The 20589-nt window shown below is 38.7% G+C and overlaps 1 protein-coding gene across 4 annotated transcripts in view; it reads right to left on the bottom strand.

Moving 5' to 3' along the window:
• Positions 1-2157, bottom strand: part of ajap1 (adherens junctions associated protein 1) — a 129443-nt gene extending 127286 nt beyond the window's left edge. For 2 of the 4 annotated variants that reach the window (XM_031905175.1, XM_031905177.1), the window contains exon 1: positions 950-1801. In XM_031905175.1, coding sequence (XP_031761035.1) covers positions 950-978 — 29 coding nt within the window. In that variant the 5' untranslated portion in view covers positions 979-1801. 4 annotated transcript variants of the gene reach the window in all.
• Positions 2158-20589: the final 18432 nt, after the last annotated feature.

Below are 20589 nucleotides of genomic sequence, written 5' to 3'. Positions count from 1 at the left end.
CCAATAACTCCTTAAAACCTAGAAATGATCAATTCCTAATAAATAAAAAGGCATCTCAATAATCCACCGTGCCACTAATAACAGCATCTTACAATGACTGTATGTGACTGGCTTAGGAACAAAGCCCTCCACAAATGAAATGAATATCGGTTAGGAGGAACTGATCAATGAATTAGCACTGGAAAGATTTTGATGTTAAAACAGAGAGCTTGAGGACTGCATAAACTTATTGCATTTTTAGTAGCTAAAAGCCGTTGGCGGAGCAGCATGGCAACAGAGAGCCCACAGAGCAGCTGAAAAGTGCGAGTCTCTATCAGATCATTAAAAGATGGAAATCTTCTGTGTTAATTATACATCTCAATGTGTGAACTACACGGAATTCTTGTCTCCAACAGCCCACTGTGAAGATGCCATCTAAAGTACTAGTTATCAGGACACACTGGGTGCATTTGTGCAGAGTTAACCCCCCTTCACCCAACCTCCCCCCCCCCCCCCCCAAGTCTGTGAGCCACAGGTTTCCCAGCTATTTAGTTAAAGCCCAGCTGACCTTGAAAGAGTTGCATGTTTAGCTATAAACACAAGGCATCTGCCTTTCCTCTCCCCAAATATAAAGAACATAAGCCCCCAATTCATCTAATAATGCCACCAGCAACTACATACGACATGACAGAAAAGCCCAAGTCCAATATGATATTGGTTATTCATCAGCATCATTTTCCTTCAAATGTTTTCTATCAAATGTCTGCTACATTCTTCTCCTTCCCTACATTTACCAAATACCACCCCCCAACAGATCAGACGTCAGCCCCCCCCCCCAAACCTTGATATTTTATTCTCATTACTTGTAATCAGGTAATAATAAACATCTATACAATGCTTTGATACAAAAGCTTCCCAGACATTGCATAACACCAACTCCCATTTACATGCCCCCCCAAAAATGCCTTACCTGATTCCTAAAAGCTGTGTTATCCACATGGTCACGTTTACACCCCCAAAAGATCAGATCTTAAAGCACCTCTCCATTTGTGCTGCTCCCCAAAAAAGTGGTTGTCGAAAACAAAAAAGGATAAAAGAGATGCAAATCTATAAGCAATTCCTTTGGATGATCTTAAATTCAATTCTTAGCTGTTTTGGATACAGGGGACTGGCAGCCTCCAAACACAGAAGACATTCCTGCATAGATATTTACTCTAATGACACGGAGCTTTAGGGCAGGGAAGGGGAGAGCATCGATCCTGGCATAGGAGGGGGCACAGGGAGAAGCTGGGAGCAGGGAACCTCATGAGCTCTGCACACGTTTCGGCGCGCATCTGCTCTCAGAAGGAGAAGGAGCAGCGGCAGCCGGCGATGTCCCTTTGAAGAGCATTTAATGACGGAGGGAAATGAGTTCCGCCACCAAGAAGTGAAGTTGTGAGGGTCGGCGGCCCCCAGGGCTCTGATCTCAGAGGCAGCTTCCCTCACATCAGCCCGGAGTCTCCTTCAGACTGGAAAAGAAAGAGAGAAATGGGTGGAATGTGTGAGGGGGAGCAGGACGCAGGCTTTGCCAGCTGAGGCGCTCAGACTGTTACATGCGAGGTAAGCGCAAAGAGCGGCGCCAAGTTTCGCAGTCCCCCCGGGGTCGCACAGGCAGCTGCCCGTTATGGCTTGTACTGCTGCGTGTGGCAGCGACAGGGGCCGTGTCCAGCAAAGCCCGTTAGGATGTGCTGCGCCTGCGATTGTGTAGCAGGGAGCTCAGGTGCCAGACGCTCAGTCCCTCCCCGGTGATCAGGGGGGAACACAACTTCTGTGCATTGCTAAGCCAACAAATGGCAGCTAAATAAGCGACATACTGTACATAAATACACTTATGTGAGTAAATGCTTCATTCTGTACACTCCCACTTTGAACCCAAGCTGCTTTCTATACAAGGGTAGCAGTTAATACAGAGAATTGAATCAAACAAGTATTTTCTCTAGTAAAAGACAAGTCCCAGCCCTTACCTGCCTATTAGTGAGCCTGTTATTCCTCTCCTGACCCCTCACTTGCTCTGACCCCCGAGTTACTCACCTGATCCTCCCAGTGTATATTCCCTTCTACTCTCTCCCTGTGACCTCTCCAGTCTCCGAGCCTCTCATCTGGCCAATCCCCTATCAGTGTGGGATCTACTCTCGCATTGCCCCCCCTGTCCCTTTCCCTGACATGTTTTCACCCCGCTATAACCACTACCCACTAGTTAATTATGGATTGGGTTACTTACAGTGTATTGATGGAGCTCACATCAGCCCACAGCTGCCTCCCTACCAACACGGCTGCCTAGTGCATCTGGGACGCTAGGGCTGAGTTATAAGCGCAAGTGCAATTGTGGGGGCCCCTCAGATTGGCGCAACAGCTGCACGCACAAACAGTACATACAGTGCCCTGCGGATGGGACTACACTGACAAGTTAAATGGTAACTAATTGCAGGAGCATGTTGCGCCTAGCGCTTACCGTTACGCAGTAGATTGCCCCGATGCCCGCTATTGTGCCCTGCGAATGTCCCTGTTAATGCAATATGTGCATTTCCATCGAGCACTGCGCTTCAGTTGTGTGTTCCAATGTGCCTTTTTTTCAGTTTCGTTTTTGTTTTTTTTCACTACATTTCCCATCATCTTTTGTTATATTACCTCTTAATCATGCATGACTACAAACAGACATTTCCCATCATCCTCTGTCATGTCACATATTAATCTCAATTAAGCCTCAAGCCTAATAAGTACAAAATAACCAAATGTCCAATGTCCAAATCTGTACTATTAATTAAAAAAGACCACATTGCCCATTATCCTCTGCCATCTAACCTCCAGAATTGGAGAATTAACTACAAAATGACTACATTTCTCACCATCCTCTGTTATATATCCTCCAAATCTTGCATATTGATTACAAAAAGACTACATTTCCCTTCACCTGTTGTTATATCACTTCTTAATCATAATGCATAATAACTACAAAATGACTACATTTCCCACCATCCTTTAACCATCAAATCTGGCCTATTGATTAAAAACACTATATTTTCCATCATCCTTTGTTATATCACCTCTTAATCATGCATAATAACTACTAAATGGCTACATCATCCTCTTTTACCTAACCTACAAATCTAGCCTATCAAATAAAACATGACTTCTTTACATCATCTTCTGTTATCCAACCTCCAAATCTGGCCTATTAATGAAAAGACTACATTTCCCATCATTCTTCATGTCACCTATTAATCTTAATTAAGCCTCAAGCCTAATAACTACAAAATGACTTCATTTCCCATCATCGTCTTTTTAGCTAACCTATGAATCTGGCCTATTAAAAAATGACTTCACATTACCCATCATGCACTTTTAGGTAATATCCAAATCTGGTTCATTGCTTAACAACTTAAAATTTAGCTTAAAATAATAAATATGCAAAACATTTGTTTTTGTTTAATTACTGGCCTTTTATTTGCTTGATTCCCTCTTGCATGATTTCCTCTTGGATATTTATCATGCAGCCTTGCCAGATAGAGCCTGAATTTCTAAAACTTCTGGGGAAGGAGAAGGGAATGGGGATGGAGGAAGGCAAATAGGAGACATACAAGGGAGTTGGCATGATGGGTGCTATCTGCTAAAGTGCCCTGGCTGGCTGGGCTGTCAGAGGATCATATATTTGCTATAACCACCTGACAACATGCTCAATTGTGGGTAAAAATGACGCATTGTGGGTGAAAGAAACTGGTGATTGCGGCAGATATTTGCACTTTGCATACTGCGTCTCGGTAAGTGAATGCGCCTGTTCTAGTTTATCCAAAGTGACTAAACTAAGCCCTTGCACCTAGGATGTGTGTGTAAGTATTGCTAATTATCGGGTACAGTAGCTTTACAGCCTGAGAAGCAAATTGTTTCTTTGGCAGTTTAGCATTTTGTGCAAATGACAAACGTGTTGCTATCTCTCATCACAGGAAGCCAGGTCTTAGAATTTTACTATACGGTTACAAAGATGCCTTTCCTTTCTAAGTCACATTACACATCCAGATACATTCACTCATCATTATATATATTAGGCACAATAACCAACACTGTAAACAGGCAATTTGAAATTCAGTAAAATATTGTATTACTGATTCTTGGGGGTGGGGCTCTAAAGTTTGTCTTTCTTGTTATCCCGACACAGAATTCTGATTTGTTTTTCAGTTGTTAACAACAACCTGCCTTCTTACCCTTTGGTATCTCAAGGCATTTTGATGCACAGACATAGGAAATGGTATAAGGTTGGGAGGGGGAGAATATGAGGGGAAAAAGACTGAGTGACTGTAAGACAGTAAATCAATAGAACATCCAGGATCACAATAATTTACAGCATGGGATAAGCCTTCCTGTTATGGTAAGGCAGTTGTAATGGAAGGAAATAAAGAAAAGCAATTTTTTTTCTCTGCTGATTTAGATGGTGTACAGCAGCCCTATATTGGCAGGATTGCGCTCAGAACCCAGCTGCTAAACTCACCTGTTTTCATCATTTAACAGTTTACAGTCAGGGTTAAAATATATAGTATGGGGTATGTAGCAAGTTTATCAAGAATAATATAAAACCATCCTCTCTCTGCTGCCCGGTAGTCCCTATTGCAAGCTAACAAGCTAACAGCTAGGTAGATTTTACTCGCATAGCCACCATGAGAGGTTAAGCTGTAGTTATTCACTTACTTGCAGTGAATGCACAGTTCCTAGCACCTCATCAATAATCCAAGTATCGGTCTGGACTGGGATTCAAAATAGGCCCTGGTATTTCAAGTACACAGAAGGTCCCCACCAGCCCAATAAATAGTGACTGGTTATGGCTAGTGATGAGCGAATTCGCAAAACGCGTCTATTTTTTTGTCGCCCGCGCCTTTCTTTTGACCGTGCCCAATATGAAGCGACCACGCCTTTTTTGCCACAAACACGCCCAATTTGATGCGCAACAAAAAATTCAGCGCACCAAATTTTTCTGCGCCAAATTTTCATGAAACAATTCACCAATGTGGAAATTCGCTGCAAATCCATGCCTGGTGAAAAAATTCAAACAGCCGCTCTGGCATTTGCCAGAATCCACAGTTTGCCTGTCTGGGCCTGCTCCAAGACTGACAGGGAGATTCTTACAATCCTTTTTCAATGTCTGCTAAGCCACAGACTGCAAGTTTTTTTCTTTTTAGTTTGAAAGATAAGTCTAGAAAATTTCAACATGACTACCGTATATACTCGAGTATAAGCCGATCCGAATTTAAGCCGAGGTACCTAATTTTACCTAAGAAAACTGGAAAAACGTATTGACTCGAGTATAAGCCTAGGGTGGGAAATGCAGCCGCTACTGCTAAGTTTCAGTAATCAAATAAATACCAACCAATACCTCAACATTAATTGAGGGGGGGTATATGTTTTTAAATATTTATTTCAAAGTAAGTGTAAGTGGAGAAGAGGGTCAACAAAAACAACAGGCACTGGAGGGTCTGGTTGCGGGGGCCTAATTTGCACACAAAGGAGAGAGGGTGTTGGTCTAGAGGGACCCATGGCACCCGACTCGAGTATAAGCCGAGGGTGACTTTTTTTTGAGCACATTTTGGGTGCTGAAAAACTAGGCTTATACTCGAGTATATACAGTAAGTATTCAGGGGCTGCTGGCCCAAAGTTTAGAGTGCGGGCCAAGGAGAAAGCATAAAGTGAGATAATTGCTGTAAGAATCCGAAGGGGTTAATAGGCTACAAGTGCAGGAATATGTTCATAGCAGCCAGCCGCAAACTGCAAGGCAGAGTCAGGAACAAACCAAAAGTCAGTGCCAGGAATATTAGGGTCAGTAACACAGGGGGCACTAGGGTTGCCTCCTGTCCTGTTTTGACCAAGACAACTCAGTTTTTCGTAGGGCTGTCAGGATCAAAACTGCCTGCCTGGTTTTCCCAATTTGGAAAACCAGACAGGATTCTTTAAGATATGACGCTGTGATTGGTCAAGCGCCGACTGCTGCATCATAGCCCCACCCCCGTGACATCAGCATCCCATACCTATGATGTCACTGCCCCACCCAGTGACATCACACTCCCACTTCCTTTCCCGTGCAGGAGAGATGGCAACCCTAGGAGGCACTCATAGGAAAAGATGGAGGATCCAGCACTCCAGTCATCCACGTCAGTAGGCCCCCTGACCTTCGCAACACTTCATGTGTAAATCTCTGCTGTCTAGTGAGGCACCCAAGCTGGTCCTGACTTGCCGTTACAGGGGCACCGTTTGCTCTACACTTAGCTTAGCCGAGCATGGGCCAATAAAAGCTGCAGAAGGACAGGGTCTGACGCCAAACGAGCGGATCTTTAGTGTATGGCTTAAGCTGAATGAATCCATGCTGGTGACAAAACAATCCTATAATTTTTTCCACAATTAAGTATGTTATAGTAGTCTTAAAATATGATTATTTCAGTTACCTAATGTCCCTGTATACAAAAACCCAAGGTCAGATGATAAAATATTTTTCAGAAGCCCGACAGAAGCATATATTAGGGAGTGCAGGAGTCAGGAGCTTTCTCTTAGGCCTGATAACATCAAAGGCGAGACAGATTTTTTTTTTTTTGCAGAACTGTTGCAAAAATTTGCCTCAACGAAAAATTTGCAGAGAAAAAACTCCCATTGATTTGAATGTTTTTGGAGTGAGAAAAGTCACGCGGCTCAAAAAAAAGTTGCATTTCGCAAATTTTTCACCATTTTGCATTAGTGCATTAGTGATGAGCGAATCTGTCCCGTTTCGCTTCGCCGGAAAATTCGCGAAACGGCGAAAATGTCGCACATCAAAAAAATGTCGCGCGACAAATTTTTTCATCCGTTTCACGAAACAATCCGCCAATGGCGAAACGCAGAAATTCGGCGCGAATCCATGCCTGGCGAAAGATTTCGCCCATCACTATTGCTTATCACTACTGGTACTATATGCTGAACCTGACATAGAAGTAGGGGGAAGTTTTATTGGGAGGGAAGGCCCCCTGCTAGTGCATTTTTCACATGACAGGGGCATTGGAGGTCTCTGAAGAGGGAATGCTGTGTTTGAGGATGCAAGAGGTTCCTCTGGAGAAGTGCTGATTGGTGTAAGTCTATACATTGCCATCACTATGAAAAGCTGCTCAATAAAGTCTGAGCATTGGTTCATCACAATATTGTCAGAGAGATGTCTACTTCTTACAGCAAAGGCCTACACAATCATCTTCCCAGTGTGGGTAGCCCTGTTACAAACAGGTGTCTGAGATTATGTCAGCAAGTGAGTTTTAGGCTTTGATTATGATATTTTTAAATGCTTTTATAATTATACATAGTTCTCCCAACACTGATTGCTTATATCTCTTATCATTACTTTCATGGAAGCATTTAGGCAGGGGCGCTGGTTAAGAATTGCTGTACTTCCCAGTCTTCTTCTAATGAAGAAGTGAAGTTCCACTTCTATTGCAGCTGTTCTACAAATAAGTAGTGCATCTGCATCAAAATGTATTTCTTCCATAGTAACTCTATGGTTATATGCCATCAGTCTAATGGGGCATAAGATGTGCGTTTGTTGATGATCATCAGATTAATGGAAAGCAGGTGAAGATAGAAAGGGTCTGAAGCTGTCTTGGAAATTGTATTTTTGTAGCTTTAACATTTCATTGACTTGCATAAAGCTTTGAAATAAAAAGTGAATCAAAGCTAAGTGTATGGACCATGTTACAATAGTATGTGTGCCCCAAGTATAATATAGACAAAGGGTTATATATTTGTATATTTGATTAAAATATGGAAAAAAAAAATTGAAACACCAAATATCTTCACTCTAACATGTTAAAATTCAATGTATCTATTACAATGTTTTATTTTTATATAATGTAAAAAAAAAAAACTGTTATCCAGAATGCTCGGGACCAGGGGCTTTCCGGATAAGGGATCTTTCTGTAAATTGGATCTCCATGCCTTATGTCTACCAAAAAATCATTTAAACATCATTTAAACCCACTAGGATTGTTTTGCCTCCAATACGGATTCATTATATATAAGTTGGGATCAAATACAAAGTACTGTTTTATTATTACAGAGAAAAAGGAAATAATTTCTAAAAATTAGAATTATTTTCTTATAATGGAGTCTATGGGAGATGGCCTTTCCGTAATTCGGAACTTTCTGGATAATGAGTTTCCGGATAAGGGATCCATACAGGTATGGGATCCCTTACCCGGAAACCGGTTATCCATAAAGTTCCAAATTACGGAAAGGCCATCTCCCATAGACTCCATTATAAGCAAATAATTCTAATTTTTAAAAATGATTTCCTTTTTTTCTCTAATAATAAAACAGTACCTTCTACTTGATCCCAACTATGATAGAATGAATCCTTATTGGAGGCAAAACAAGTCTATTGGGTTTATTCAGTAGTTAAATGATTTTTACCGGATTTAGGTTATGGAGATCCAAATTACGGAAAGATCCATTATCCAGAAAACCCCAGGTCCTGAGCATTCTGGATTACAGGTCCCATACCTGTATATATATAGTTTTTTTTGTTTCTTTGTTTTTTAAATATTGTTTTATGAAAAGATGCAGCAGAGAGTAAATTAGGTGTTACTTTGAATATACCAAGAAAGAAAGAAAGGAAAGAAAGACCCACATTTGCTTCTGTTTTTATTGCCTGCTGTTATTTTGATAGCAATTTAAATCTCAGCTGCCGCATTTCCACTTTAGAATTTCCACTTCAAAAGTTCTAACTGCCTCGGAGCTCATGATTGGAGGATTTACAGACTCTGCAGGTGACAATTCATTTTTTTCCCTTTATGCAATACATTTCTGGGAAATGGAAGCTTGTGGTTGGCTGGAATATAGAATTATAGACCTAATTCAATTACATTCCATGCAGTCAAGGTAATTGTAAGTATCCATAATACAAGAAAAACAATTGAATTGAATCTTTTTAATTGCATTTTGAAAAATTACTGTTGCATGTCCTTGCCTCAGCAAAATCCACTGGAGGGGGTTATGCCCTTTAGTTTACCCTATTTGCAGCTGAAAGCAGGGGCACTGCTCCTATGACTTGAGAAACTCTCCTCAGATGATATCACCCCGCAAAAAGCTGTTCCTGGTAACTTTACAGTAGGCAGGTTTGGGAAGTCTCTCTTAAAGCAGCCAGGGCCATTGAATCACCCATGACATTCCTTCACTTGTGGTGCGGAGGTTATAGCCTGGAGAGGTCATGTGCTGGCAATCCTTCAACTTTTTACCACTGGAGGTGGAGAGAATAAGGGGCAGATTTATTAATGTACGATCGGTCCAAATCCGACCTTTTCGTAGTGAGTGTATTTTCTGCAACAATTTTGTACCGTTGCGTGACTTTTTCGTACTTTGCAACAAAATTTGTGCAACAAAAGTACAAAAGTGTTGGATTTATTCAAGCATCGGTATCGTGACATTCCTTGGTCCAGGTTGGAGCTGCAGAGTGCCATTGAGTCCACTGGGAGGCTTCCAAAATCATGCACAGAAGGATCAAAGTCGTAAAGGTTTTCCCACTGTTTACGATTGTTCGATACAAAAATGTTGTGACTTTCGGAATATTAAATTATTGTGACTATTCTGATTTTTTCTTAAGCATTTTTGTGATATTTGTAATCATCAAAAATTATCGTATCTAATCCCAATTTTACCCATTTCGGGATTCAAACTTGTAATTTGATGAATGTTCCCCTAAATATAGATACTATTTCCCTCCCTAGCTTATAGTACAACACTCTTATTGGTCCAAACTTGGGTCCTTTTACTAGTGAGCCACTTTAGGTGCCAAGCAGCCTTTTAGTTAACCGGCTGCTTATATTTTCTGCACTACGTACTTTTCAAGTGAATGGTTCTTGGGAACAAATTTAAAGCTGATGAATGCTGGCCACTGTAAAGCTAAAAGCTATTGAGTAAAAAAAATGTAAAGCTAAGAGCATTCTTGATATTGTGATAAATAATTTATGAGTAAGTCTTTAAGGAATAAGTCATTAGGTCCCCTATTGAGGAAATACATTCAGTTAAGATTGAGATTGGTGCAATCTACAAAAACATTGAGATAAGACAATTCTGTAGATTGCACCTATCTGTTATTTGAATGCATTTGTGTTATTGTCCAATGCCTCACAATATATTAAATGCATTAGAATGCCAGTGCACACTATTTCTCACTGTATATAATGTAACTGAGTGCATGTTCCCACTGATTCTGATTCTATTTATTGCTTTGAAGTGTCTGTACCCATCGACTTTCACAGCATATAATGCCTTTGGGTGCTGTCTCTCATTGTATGTAATGACTTTGAGTGGTTGCCTCTGACTTTATTTAATGCCTTGTAGTGCCTGTGCCCGCTGCATCTTACTCTATGTAATGCCTTGGGATGGTAAAACCCACATCTTCCCACCGTATATAATTATTTGGGATGCAGTATACACTGCCTATTACTGTATAGAGTGTATTATTGAACTTGTCCACTGTCTCTCACTGTATACAATGCCTTCAGTTGCCTGTATCAATATCTCACACTGTAATGGAAATAAGAGGACTCCTTCTAAGCCCATATTTTCTCCTATGGTTTCAATATTATTTACAAAAACCCAAAGGTCTATTATATGTGGGGATACATTACACTTTATAATTAAGGAAAGGAACTTTTAAGCTGTGTTGAAAGACCTCGAAAATAGGCATGTTGAGATAGTTGCCTGGGGCTATAATAATTATGCTTGGATCCAATGTCAAGGCAAAGAATCGTCAGATAATGATTTTACTCGGATATGCAGGTGTACCGGGAGCAAAAGTGACGTCAAAAAGAACATATTTTTCCACCTTAACATTTATGCAATTTATTATTCCAAACTCCTTTTCTAAAATTTTATAAATAAAAGTATAGATAAAAAGTACATAAATCCATGCAATTGCTCTTATACTGTGAGTTAAAACACGGAGTTGGAAGGTATATTTATTATGCTGTGTAAAAAGTGGAGTAAAGCATTACTGGTGATGTTGCCCAGGGCAACCAATCAGCAATTTGATTTTAACACTTAGAAAACCAAAGCAAAGCATCTGATTGGCTGCTATGAGCAACATCACCATTTTTAACTCCACTTTTTACACAACATGATAAATTTACCCCTTAATCTTAAATTTATGGGATTGGTTGTCTTTCTGCATTTTTACAGTTAATTTGTTGATATATAAAATTAGGATTTTTCCTATACTGACTTTTTAAAGCTCTGGAGGTAGATCTTTCTCATAGAATTGCATCTTTTACACTTTTCAGATATCATGTGAAATATTATCAAAATGCCTGAGAACATTTTTCTCTCATTGTGCAAGGTTTTTATAGACATTGATTGTAATGCAACTCATGAATTTTCAACAACTCCTAAGTAAATGGGGTAATAGAAAGTATCTAGTAGAATTAAGTCTAAAACAACTGGACTTTTCTGAGTTTTTCTTGAAAACGTTTCACCCCTCATCCGAGTGGCTTCTTCAGTTCAAATGACTGGTAGGGAATTCCCCGGTATTTAAACTCTTGATGGTAGTAGAGTCACAGACATCCAATCACAATGGTTCCATTGAACTTGTTCAGTTAGGTGTTAGCTGAAACTGACAGGTGTAAGAAGGTATGATCCAATCACAATGGTACCAAGATTCTCATTGATGAAGGTGTTAATCCTTCAAAGTACATGACTGGAAGTGTGAACTGTTGTGAAACTGCCGGGGTAAGGATGTCAACGCGCCATTGTATGTTGGTGACAAGCGGTGTCTCAGGCCCCCTCCTCTGTTCAGGGATGGTTTTTCCAGGTTGGCATAAATGGCCTCTTTCACACCTCTTTCACACCTCTTTCAAACCATCTGTCCTCTCGGTCCAAAATATGCACGTTACTGTCCTCAAAAGAGTGACCTTTTTCTTTGAGGTGTAGATAGACTGCTGAGTCTTGTCCTGAGGAGTTTGCCCGCCTATGTTGGGCCATTCTCTTACAGAGAGGTTGTTTTGTCTCCCCAATGTATAAGTCTGAGCACTCTTCACTACACTGGACAGCATAGACCACATTACTTTTCATGTGCTTGGGTGTTGGGTCTTTCGGGTGCACCAGCTTCTGTCTCAGGGTGTTGCTGGGTTTGAAAAACACAGGAATCCGATGTTTGTTGAAAATTCTCCTAAGTTTTTCTGATGTTCCAGCAACATATGGGATGACTATGTTGTTTCGCCTGCTGTGTTCCTCCCTTCTGTTTGTAGGTCTGGTCTTTCTGTTGGTCTTTGATTTGGTTTTGATGAAGGCCCAGTCTGGGTACCCACAAGTTTTCAGAGCTCCTTTTAGATGTTTATATTCTTTCTCCTTGGCCTCTGCATTGGATGCCACAGTTTCAGCCCGATGATGTAGAGTCCTAATTACACCCAGTTTATGTTCCAAAGGGTGGTGGGAATCAAACAGCAAGTACTGGTCTGTGTGGGTGGGTTTCCTGTATACTTCAATATCCAGGTCCCTCCCCTCTTTGATAACTATAGCACAGTCCAAAAAAGCCAGTTTGCTGTCTTTCACATCTTCCCTTGTGAACGTGATGTTTTTGTCCACCGAGTTTATGTGTTTGGTGAAGGCTGGAACCTTGCGTTCTTCAATTTTGACCCAGGTGTCATCCACATATCTGAACCAATGACTTAAACCAAACTATAGTGTGTGCATTGGTTTGAATGCATCTTGACACCTATGAGCTACCAAACTTTATTAAAAAAAAAAACACCAGTTAGAATATTTGATAAAAAACAGAAAACTGTGATCTTCATATTGATCCTTTGTTGAAAGAACCATATAACCATATAAAGCTGTATGGAAATACTCCATGTCCCTTACAATGTGAATTTTAAATGGAAACAATTCAGAGAAGCATGCATATGATAAATTATTATTGTACAAGTGTAAAGGGGACAACAGCCACATTACAGGTAAGGTACATGCATCAAAAGTTGTTGCTAAAGCATTATGCCTGTAAAGTTAATACTTTTTAACTTGACAGACAATGTTCATTTTCTGGCCAAAGACAAAATACTTTTTAATCACTTTGGAAGTCTGTTTCAGCTAATCGTGTTCAGATGCTTGATGAAATCATATCTACAGCTACACGCCATAAACCGAAAGCAAGCAAAGGATATAACGTGAAGGAATAAAAAAACAACTACAGGTAGATCAAACTCATGTTTCCTTCAGATGGTTTCCAGCCTACAGACCATGATTTGATGACCACCTAGCCTTAAACAATAGAGGTCCCAAGGTATGTGTCATGTGATTAAGTGTTAATAGCAATTAGGATTAAGGGATTTATTTAAACAGTATACAACTTGAAATTTTTTTTGAAGCTTGACAATATTTGCAGTGTTTGACAACTTCACCTACAGTATTTCATACTTATATTTCATATTTTCATACTCTATTAACATTTGAAGTTCTGTTTATTTAAGACTTTTGAATATCACTGAAATGCGTTTGCCAGCTCAACTATGGAGGCTCAGACCCTAATGGTAGAAGAACTTCTGAGCAAAATTAGAGAAGAAATCATCTTTCTACCTGTTTATAATTTTATCTAATAGGGCAACGTAATAAATAATCATTCTCAGAAAATCATGCACAATGCAGTTCATTTTTCCTTTGCACAAAATCAATACAGCTTTTTAGAACTTGCAAAAAATATTTAGTCACCCACCTGCCAGTGGAAAAAAGCTATTGTGCATCAAATACTTTGTATTACTGTACGTTTTATTACATTTCACAATATAATACTAATGGAAAATATTAAATTGCCAGGCACACATTTGTATATATTTGTTTTCATTTATTACCTTTAGTACATTTCTCTATAAGTATGTTATATTTCAAATATATTTTAAATTCTACATTTATAGCAACTTCGACATCTATCTGACTTTTTATAACTGTGTATAGGTTATTCCAAAATGGACCAAAACCTGCAAAGTGTATCAATATAGAAAACATTCGGATGCTTTTTCAGTAGGGCCCTAAAGCATTGTTTGCTCTGTGAATGTTTTCCTCTTGTACTGACTGTTTTCAAACATACTTCAAATTTCATACCACTACATTTCTAAATGCTGCTTCTACTTTATTTATTCACTACGTGCTCTGAATATACTTTACACACTCATGTCCACTTCAACTATTCTTCAGTTGGGTAGCCTGTAATCTTCAGTATATGCAGATATCCCTAATCCAGAATGTCTATCACCTGCAATAGATTCAATGTCCTGTTTCATCCTCTTTGACGTCCTGCTGTCTTCCCAGACTAAAGCATATCTGTGATACATATTAGCACACTTAGGGGCACATTTACTAACCCATGAACGGGTCGAAATGAGTCCGATTGCGTTTTTTTCGTAAAGATCGGTATTTTGCGATTTTTTCGTATTTTTTGCGATTTTTTCGGCGTCTTTACGAATTTTTCGTTACCAATACGATTTTTGCGTAAAAACGCGAGTTTTCCGTAGCCATTACGAAAGTTGCGTAAAATCTTGCAATTTTTCGTAGCGTTAAAACTTGCGCAAAAAGTTGCGCTTTTTTCGTAGCATTAAAACTTACGCGAAACTTCGCACCTTTTAAGTTTTAACGCTACGAAAAAGGCGCAACTTTTCCCGTAAGTTTTAACGCTACAGAAAAATCGCAAGATTTTACGCAACTTTCGTAAAGGCTACGAAAAACTCGCGTTTTTACGCAAAAATCGTATTGGTAACGAAAAATTCGTAAAGACGCAAAACATACGAAAAAGTCGCAAAATGTTCGTTTTCAAGTCGGAACTTTTCCAATTCGGGTCGGATTCCTGGGTTAGTAAATCAGCCCCTTATAGTTTTTGCTAATATGGTATTCATCAAAAATTACTGAATGATACTCAGATGCTAGAATACTCTGCCTTTCAGCCCCATTGTCTTTGACAACCTACCCTATTTACTCGTGACAGCAGCATCCTCTAGAAGAGCCTTCCATTCTCCTACTTGTTCTTTCTGAATAATATCTACAAGTAGATGAATGAATTGCTGCCAAATTTAATTCTTTATCATAATTATACAACAAACCTTTTATAATGATATAATGTTTTTACATGTTTTGCCATTGTGCACCTTGTGAAGTCAAAAAAGTCTGCTCCATCTGTAGCTCAGACTTTGATGTTGTATTCTCTATTCCATCTGCAACACTGCTCTACATTGCCTGACTTGAAATATACAATTTTGTATTTCAGCCCGCTAAGATGGCAAGCATCCTTCTGTGGTCCAATAACTGGACTTCCAATTATACCTCTGTATAATGGAATGGTTGCTCTAGAAAAGTGTTTATGCAACTTTATACACAACTAGAAAGTTCATTAATTTGTAACATTTCGGCACTAATCCAGACTACTGTTCTGTTTACTTGTATGAGGTGATAAAGTTGAAGGGTAAAAATAAATATATAATACCCTTCCAGTCTATTCGCTCCCTGCTGACAAACAATTCAGTATGCATACACAGTAGAATATGTTTTGTCTTTTCTCTCTCCCTTCTTACTGTGAACTGCTTTCTTTGCTATAAACTATACACCTGCCAATTCTGTTAATCTTCAAATGTAACAAAAGCTCCCAAATCTCAAATTACTGAACTTGTTTAGACGCAGTAAAAGCATCAAACTCACAACAATTGAGACCATTAAAGGTTAATTACCTCTATATGTTTCCCAGTTTTCCCATTTTTGCAAAAAAGAAACTTGAAGTAAAAAAAGTGCACACACGTTATAGAACGCTCACTGCAAGTTTACAAATACTTTGCTTTGCTTGCGTTATCTCACATTTACACAGTATTTAAAACTTTTGTACTATAGTTTAGTGGCCTTAATAATTGTAGGGCGTGTACATATCTATAGAGAGAACAAACCCAGTAGTTTTTTTATTTTTTCAATTCAAGTTTTTCAATTTCTTTGAGAGTTGGTAGAACCAACTGAAAATGACGGTTAAAATATGAATTTGATGCTTTTGAGTTTTTTCACCATTTTATTCAAACTACTTTTAGATTCTAATCTTTTAATAAATAAGCAAACCTTCAACTTTTGTAAAATTTTGCAATTAATTACCGTAAACAAAATAACATAAATTTACAAATATACATTTTGATAAATAAGCCTCTTTGTGGTGATTATACATTTTGTGGCCAGTAGTCTAGTCAAAACTATAGCATTCATTAACTAATGTGCAAAAACACTAGGGGGCACATTTACTAATCCACGAATCTGAATCTGAATGGGTAAAATTCGGATTGGAAACAAACATTTTGTGACTTTTTCGTATTTTTTGTGATTTTTTCGTTGCCGTTACGACTTTTTCGTAAATTGTCGTGACTTTTTTGTAGCCGTTACGATTTGCTCGTATATTGTCGCTACTTTTTCGTATTGAGCGCTCGTAAACGGTGGGCAAACCTTTCAGACTTTGCATAATTTTGGAAGCCTCCCATAGGACTCAATGGCACTCTGCAGCTCCAACCTGGCCCAAGGAAGGTCACGAAGCTTGAATGAATCCGATACTTTCGTACTCGGCGCGACGGCTACAAAAAAGTCGCGACAATTCGCGCAAGTCGTAACGCTACGAAAAAGTTGCGACAATTTGCAAAAAAGTCGTAACGGCTACGAAAAAGTCGTAACGGCTACGAAAAAGTCGTAACGGCTACGAAAAAGTCACGACAATTTACGAAAAAAAATCGCAAAATACCGATCATTACGAATAAAACGCATTCGGACGCTTTTCGGACGTTCGTGGATTAGTAAATGTGCCCCTAGGTGCACTAACACAGGTCTATGTTTTACCACAGTGCATGGTTTGCCAATACAGACCCAATTTAATCTCTGTGTTAACACACATATATTTCAAAAACCTTGTGTAAAAAGGAAATGTTATAATACTTACCGTATATACTCGAGTATAAGCCGATCCGAATATAAGCCGAGGTACCTAATTTTACTTATTGTCTCGAGTATAAGCCTATAGGGTGTCAAATGCAGCGGCTATTGCTAAGTTCAATAATCAAAATAAATACCATTACAATTACATTAAATGAGGCATCAGTGGGGTATATGTTTTTAAATATTTATTTCAAAGGAAAACAGTAAATTAGTTCTGTAAGTGGAGAAGAGGGTCAACAAAAACAATATGGTATCAATAATGATACCTTAAGAGTACTACCCCCTTAGCTCAAACAGCAACCCAGATAAAACACAAAGAGTTAAAATCATTCAAAACTATATATAGCTTATATAGAATATAAAGTGCAATGTCTAGTGCAGAATGGGACAGGTGAGAACGGTAGATGAAGATGAATTTGAGAGTGAGCCAGGGCACTGGAGGGTCTGGTTGCGGGTGGCCTAATTTGCACACAAAAGACAGAGGGTGCTAGTCTGGAGGGACCCATGGCACCTGACTCGAGTATAAGCCGAGGGTGACTTTTTCAGCACATTTTGGGTGCTGAAAAACTAGGCTTATACTCGAGTATATACAGTAATTAAAATATAGACACAATAAAACTGGGCAGTAACAGCAGATAAATATGTGGTGCTTTTTAAAATCCCAAATCTTGTAAAAACAAAACTTTTCTTATGCATAGACAAGCATCTGGCACACATTGCCACACTTTTTCCAAAAATCACTTTTATGAAATTAATTTGAAGTAATAAATCACTGGAATTTATTGCAGATAGAAATCAGTTTATTAATCATTTGGTATTCATGGTATGCCCTTAATATATAAAGCCTATTCAATTTAAAAGGACATGTAAAGCCTAAATTTGCCTACAATGTATATCAGTTGGGCAAGTCTCTCCCCCACCCAAATGGCATTATTTGTACTGCATATATTCTCCTCCGCTTGCCATCACCATCACATTTTCCTAAAGCAAATAGCAGCTTTCACCTGGTGGCCATTTTCTTCTAATACATAATCAGATACATTTAAATCTGCAAACAGCATACACACACACACAGACCCTTATTCAGCTTACATTTCATCAAGAATACAGGCTCACACAGGCACAACTGTCTCTGATAAAAGTTCTGTTTTGTTTGAGCTGAGCTCAGGAAAGGAAGGTTAAGAGAAAAAAATTAAAGCAGACAGCTAGAGCTGAGTTTCTATGGGAACCAGCAATGCCATCTCTTCACTGGCTGCTAGACTAGGGGGCGTGTTTAGTAATCTGAGCTTAGAACAACTAAGCATGTCTGACAAGCCAGAAATCAAAGCAAATTCCCATGGGGGGGGGGGGCAAGTGGGTTACAGGAGGAGAAGGAAATCTAAGTGATTATGGAGATGTTGCAGCCTTACTATTAACCTCTGGACAACCAGTGTGGCAGGTATTGAAAAGTTTCAAAGAGGCTGTTCACTGATTAAATTTTTGTGTGTGGGGTTTACATGTCCTTTAAAGCAAAGCCACGCAGCTCTGTTAGATCTCTATTTAAAGAAAAAGCTGGGTTTTTTTCAAGGAATTATGTTAAAATAGTAATCACCTTCTTTGGATTTTGTACAATCCAAAACATAAACTCAAAGCAGTAAACTTGGCATGATCAAGAATGAAACCATACAATATAATATAAATTGATCACATTGGATAAACAATGGTTTTACGTAGTACAATTCAATGGTGATTGTATAAAATTAAAAAAAGTTTTTTTACCACTGTATCTGTGTCTGAGGTACACATTTCGTTTCCATGTTTAGTGTTTATGAAGGTTTATGACACAAGGATGGTCTTTTATAAATTTTGCGCAGCGCATATAGTCGTTTTACATGTTTTCCTCGAAACTTGTGCCTTCTGTTTTTCGCACAAAAATTTGCAAATAAGATTGTGATTTGCATGAGCACGCCCTCTGCGTGTGTGAAATCTGATGCTGATTTTCATTTAGCAAATATTTTTTTTGCCACCAAAATTGTAGTGTAACTCGGTCGCAGTGTGCACATAGATATTCACAATTTGCAAATATGTCATATTTAGAAAGCTTTTGCCGACATTTGCACTGGAAAAAAAATGTTTTTGATTATGTTTGTAGATTAAATTCACTAGTCTTGTCCAGCTTTATAAATATAAACATGGGCAGGGCAAATACTGTATATTCACTGTGCAAATAATTCTGTGCTGCTTGAATTTGATTAATGACTCCATGATCATTTGAAAATGTAAGCTCACAAAATTAAAACTGCTGTTTAGTGGAAATTGGTGAAATTTTTTCACCAAAAATAAATGCAAAACTGGGAAAAAATGTACGTAACGGCAAAATGTCACCAAAATGTTGTCAAAATGAATTGGAGTCAATAAATATTTTTTTCTCATAGCCAAAATCAATCTTTTCTAATAATTTTTTTCTGTTTGCTCTGCTACCTCACAATAAAGGTGTTTGCAGGCTAAAGACAACACATGTGCTTATTGTTTCACTTATTTATTGTATCTTTGTACACATTGAAAGTGAATGCTGAGCTGCGAGCAGGTTAAGTATACACTTTCGCTTTATTCATTATTTGAAGCTGTGAAGTACTATTTTATAGAAAAATGGTTCAGGCTATTTACTGTTATTTGGTAAGTGTATTGTGCATATTTTCTTTATTGCAAATATTATGTGTATTTTTTGGCATTCTGTGGTTCTTTATGTGTTTATCATTATGCAATATTACATATTTTCATAGCTTGCATTCATGGAGACCCCAAGGGAGGCAAAATCAATGTTAACCTTTTTTTCTATAAATTTTCAGGGAGTTTCCAAGAAATGGGAAATTCTTTCAACACAGGATGTCATACAAAAATTTAGGCAGCCACAATATTAAATGCAATTGGCTGTGCAGTGTTTGCTTAGCAAATTTTCAAAATTCTGTTATTTTTTTCCCCTGGATATTTTCATGGTTTTAAATAGTAGCTGAGCACTATTATAATTATTTAAAATAGCCAAATTTTGATATAAAGTATATGGCCAGCAAGTGACCAGACGAAATGTGCCCATACACGGGACGATTTCAGACCGATTCGGCAGCTTATCTGCTCATGTATAGGCACCATCGATGGGCCTTCCCGACCAAGATCTGGCCTGAAATGGGCCAGATCTCAATCAGGCAGGTTTGATTTTTCCGTTGGATCAGGGACTGCATTGGCTTGTTTATGCGGCCCTGAACCAGTGGCACCTATGCCCGCCATTTTAATTCGATCATTTGGCCCAATATCAACCACCTGTAGAAGAATAAGATCCGCTTGCTTGGCGACTTTGGCAAACATACAGCTTGAGATTCATATTTGAACTTCTTGCCATCATATCCAATCCATACATGGCTTTCAGCAGCCTAAGCACCCCATGTCCTTCTAACCAGATTGTGGACACTTGCTAAGACGCCAAGGTCTTTGGTTTCAATACCTAGCAACACCTTTTTCAGGCAGACTCGCACTGAGTATTCATATTTGTTCCTAAGACTGAACAATATTAAAATGTTTAATGAATAAATTATCAACAGTTTGGGAGTGGCTTAAAATGTAATTTTAATTATGTTTCATGCCTTGTCAGAATACTAACAAAACTGCTAA

This window comes from Xenopus tropicalis, chromosome 7 (assembly GCF_000004195.4).
Source record: "Xenopus tropicalis strain Nigerian chromosome 7, UCB_Xtro_10.0, whole genome shotgun sequence".
Lineage (NCBI taxonomy): Eukaryota > Metazoa > Chordata > Amphibia > Anura > Pipidae > Xenopus > Xenopus tropicalis.
This window is presented reverse-complemented; position numbering and strand designations above follow the sequence as displayed.